The 4580-nt window shown below is 39.8% G+C and overlaps 1 protein-coding gene across 1 annotated transcript; it reads right to left on the bottom strand.

Annotated features, from left to right (window-relative positions):
* Positions 1–349: 349 nt before the first annotated feature.
* Positions 350–1804, bottom strand: LOC113451918 (uncharacterized). Its single transcript, XM_026723309.1, has one exon. The coding sequence runs from the start codon at positions 1802–1804 to the stop codon at positions 350–352; it is 1455 nt and encodes a 484-aa protein (XP_026579094.1).
* Positions 1805–4580: the final 2776 nt, after the last annotated feature.

Raw genomic sequence — 4580 nt, 5'->3', positions numbered from 1 at the left:
TGTTTTAGAAATTCTAAAACAGAAAACAAATGAGACAGAAAAGCATCAGCGTTTGGGGGACGCAAAAATAAGTTACTAGGAAATTCTTACAGTGGTATCAGAACCAGCTTAACTTAAGGACACATTGCCATTATTGGGAAAAGAGCCTACAGAAAGAAACCGTAAGGGAGAAGAATCTCAGGTCCATAGATCATTTATTTGTTATCCTTCTTGCACAATTCATTTGATGGACCAGCCCTCTGTTTTTCCAGAACCAGAAACATTACTCTGTCTCTGGAATCGATCCATCGTTTTACCAGTCAAAGGACTGGCTACCGTATCATCCTGGCTCTTTAATCCTCTAGATGAGTCATCTTTCTGGTCCATCATCTCCCTGTCTGCTGTTGGAAGATTTCTCTAGAATGTTAGATGAGTCTTCTTCACTGGAGTCATTAGATGCCACCACTTCACTGTCTGCTTCCCCATTCTTGCCATGGACCAGTGCCACCTCTGTTGTTGTCCCACTATGTAAACTCAGTGGTCCCGCAAGATCACTTTCTTTTCCATCAGGTTGGGGTTTCTTGGTACCAGCTTGTAATAACTTTGGTAGAAGAGAAAGTTCTTTTCCCAGTGCCTTTGAACTATTGGAGACTCCAGTATCTTTCCCACTGGAAAGTGTCCTTCCCTGGACAAGCATTGTTTCTTCCTCTGCTTTCCTATTATTTGATGCAAATTCTTTTAACTCAATCATATTGGATGTCCCCTTTTTAGATTTCTTCCCAATGGCCAGCCCTTTTGGCTGGTTAGATGTCCTCCTGGCCAGACTAGATGGACCTTCCTCTGCATTTCTCCTTGCTTCTGATCTTTTTATCCAAAATGATGGACCTTCTTTCCCATGTTTCCCTGTTACTTTGCTTGATGACTCCACCTCTCCCAATGCTAGAACAACTTCTCTGCGGCAATGTTGATCTCCAATAACGTTGAAGATAGAGATCCAGCTATCTCCACGCCCAGAAACCATCTTGAAGTTCTTCCCATCACAGTCAATGAAGACAGTGGCATTGGCCCGGTGTTGTGGGGACAATGCATTAAACTCCTGCAAAGCTCGCTTGAGGCAGGCTCGGAGGTCTACTGTACATCCTTTGAGGTCTTCTGTTTCTTTCCATAGTTTCATCAAGTTTTCTGTGGTGAGCAACATTGTGCGATAGCTCAACCTGTCTAAATAGACATCCATGGAAGAAACTCGAACCCGATAGTGAGGTTGCTTATCAGAAAAGAAGATGTGGATACGGGACCTCCCCTTTCCAGAAATGAAATCTAAGCAAGAGTTACCACACTCAATAGTCAGTTCAGCATTGCTCTTCACTGAAGGAGGTTCCTTCTCAATCTCTGTTATAGACATATCCAAGCAAGCCCGCAGTTCTTTGGTACTGTTGTCCCATTTAGCAAGCTCCTGTCTCACTTTCTCCAAGTTCTCAGAGGTTAGTGGAGGTGGAGAAAGAGACAACCGATCTAAGTACACTTCCAAAGTGGAGATCTCAATATGGTAGTGTGTTTTTCCTTTTAACCAAGAAACTACAATTTTGTTTTCTCCTCCACCAGAGATAAACTCCATTATCTTTCTTCCTCTCACCTGAATAATCAAGGTGGCATTATCTTGTAGACAGCGAGGCTCATGATGGAACTCTTGGGCAGCATGATCTAAGCAAGCCCTCACCATCTCGTCAGATTCCCGATTCCCGATCTGCAAATTGTTGCGTGCTGACAGTAAGTTTTCTGTACTTAGTGGTGTTGGCGGTATGTTTTTGGGGATGCAGGCACCCATACGAGGAAAGACCAAGGATTATGGAAGCAGGACCGAACATGTCTTCCCATGCAATGGCATTAAATATTCGAAATCTGGAAAAGAAAGAATGCATATGAGGATGAGATGTTTCATACAAGCTGTGGTCTGGTTTGCTGGTCAACCTAATGGTCCATGGTTTCACAAGAGAGTAACCAAGCCTAAAAGGTAACCGTCAGGATTCCGGCAGTTGCCCTGATTAAATCATGAACCTTGAGCCAAGCTTCAAAAACTTCAAAGGATTTATTAGGAGCGAACATGTTTGGCATGACCTGTATGAAGCCGATTCTGAGACACGTAATTCACTGTCATCCTTGGCCCTGGTTTTCCTGAACCCCTCTGGGTGTATCATAATTCATATTCTCCAACAAAACACATTCCTAGTCAAGAATCATCAATCATGTTCTCCAATTAGAGATTTGCGCAGCAGAAATTCCAGTAGCTTAGTTATAATCTTTGCAAGATAAGAATAGAATGCACTTTCGGCTCCAAACTGCTGCACTGCTCTTTCGAATTTCTCCCCACTTCTGTTCATGACAAATCTAAAACAGGCATAGAAATGTTTTATGAGTAGACAGTAACAGGGGAAATATTAAGAATCTGGATTCACAGCAATATGCAGTTGTTCGGAGATATGCTTAGTGAAATAAAAATTCAGGTTGTTGGAGACACAAAGCAGAAGATGAGGCTAGAGGAGAGATTGAAAATGCATAAGGACTAAAGAGATGGTGTTATGAAAGAAGGTCCTGGTCCAATGTTGTTTATGTTGTACATAACCAGTTTAAGGAGGTATGGATTATTAATTTGGGTGGCTTTAAAATGGGAATAGCATAACCGAAGAGATCTTGGAGGTCTTGGAAGGGACCTTGGAGATCTTCTAATTCAATACCCTGCTCATGAAGGAGACTTGTGTAGAAATGCCTAGAAAAGTCAGGTTATCAACAGTTATTACTTATGTATATGTATATAATTATGTCATCAAATACTAGTACGACAGTGCATTGCAAATTGTTCATGGAAAAAACAGCTGGTCCTTTGCATTGTTTTAGAGAGTTGAGGTGGCCACAACAACTCTCTAAAAGAAGGCAAATGACCAGCTGTCGGCAAGGAGTATAAATCCTTCCATTCCCCACCATCCAGTCAGAGCTGCAGAAGCTTCTTGAATGAGAAGCGAAACGTCTTCAAAGGAAAACCCAAAAGTCCAGTTGCCTCTTGAAAAAGCACCTTTGGGACAACCATCACCTGAATGACTGAGAATCTCCATAGACATTAAGCCACCCACAGTTATATGTATGAGAGATGGGTGAATATAGAAATTGATTGAATGAATAAATAAACAAGCAAACCGAACAAATTGAAATTTGTGGGTAATTAGATAAATGTTCCAAAAGCTGCTAAAATATTTCTGGAGTTTTAAACAAAAAAAACACTTTCATAGAGTCACATCTGTAATCTTATTTATTTATTTATTTATTTATTTATTTATTTTCCCCCTTCATTGTTTTTATAAACAACTCAAGGTGGTGAACATGCCTAATGCTTCTCCCTTCATCTATTTTCCCCAGAATAAATACTTCATAAGGTGAGAGAAAATGACTGGCCCAAAGTCACCCAGCCAACATTCATGCTTTCAAACTGTCATTTAAAATTATCCATAAAAACACAAAAATCCAAGTGAGAAAATACTTTTAGTGCAGCCTAATCAATATTGAGGGAAAGAGATTCCTGTGGAATTTCAGGTTGAGGTTTTTACAGCCTCACCGGGAAATGTTTGTAATTGAATTGGTTATTGGTAATCAGACTTTTAAACAACCTTATAACCATCAACTCATCTTAAGCTAATTAACCCAGACCTTCAAACAGGGATGGACAATAAATATTCACAAGCTGCCACATGAGAAACTGGTACTGTTATGAGGGGCCAAATCAATAGGGCTATGAGGGTACATAGGTACACACACATAGACACATTGAAACAAAAAATACGGGTAGCAATTGGCTGCAAAATAAAAATAATGCATTTGTTTATTGTGCATGGTGTACACTTATTTACATTTGATTTCTAATTTCCAATTGATCTTATTGCTTTTATCCTTGTCATCTTCTCATCTTTCTCACCTCATCTTTACTACTACCATCTTCTATTGGTATATTATGATTCATCAACTGTTGATTATATCTTATGATTTATGATTATTATCTATGACATTACTTTATTGTTTTTATGTATGCTGAGGGCTCATGCACTGGAGACAAATTTATTGTGTGTCTGATCACACTTGGCCAATAAAGAATTCTATTCTATTCTGTTCTGTTCTGTTCTGTTCTGTTCTGTTCTGTTCTGTTCTATTCTATTTGATTTGATTCAACTTGACTCGACTCGACTCTTCTCTACCATCCTCTACTCTACTCTACTCTACTACTACTCCCCCGCTCCTCTCCTATTTTATCCTATCCTTATCACTTCAATTTTCTCACACAGGATCGAAGGGCTGAATGTGGCCCAGGGCTCTAACGTGCCCAGGTCTGCCTTAAAATATGACGCTTGAAAAGAGTTGCTGCTTAATCCAACAATGAGAAGACTTTGCATTTATAGAACGTGCCTATTAAATCAACAGTATGTTGGGAGGAAATATTTTTTTTATTTATTGAATTCTGACGATTAGTCGCAATATTTTAATAGTGGGCATACTTACAGTATTTATTTCCTGAAAGAAAAGGACAGGACCTGAAGTCACCCAGCTGTCTTTGTGCCCAA

The sequence above is a fragment of the Pseudonaja textilis genome, chromosome 2 (genome assembly GCF_049901715.1).
Source record: "Pseudonaja textilis isolate UNSWEBS1 chromosome 2, rPseTex1.2, whole genome shotgun sequence".
Classification (NCBI taxonomy): Eukaryota; Metazoa; Chordata; class Lepidosauria; order Squamata; family Elapidae; genus Pseudonaja; species Pseudonaja textilis.
This window is presented reverse-complemented; position numbering and strand designations above follow the sequence as displayed.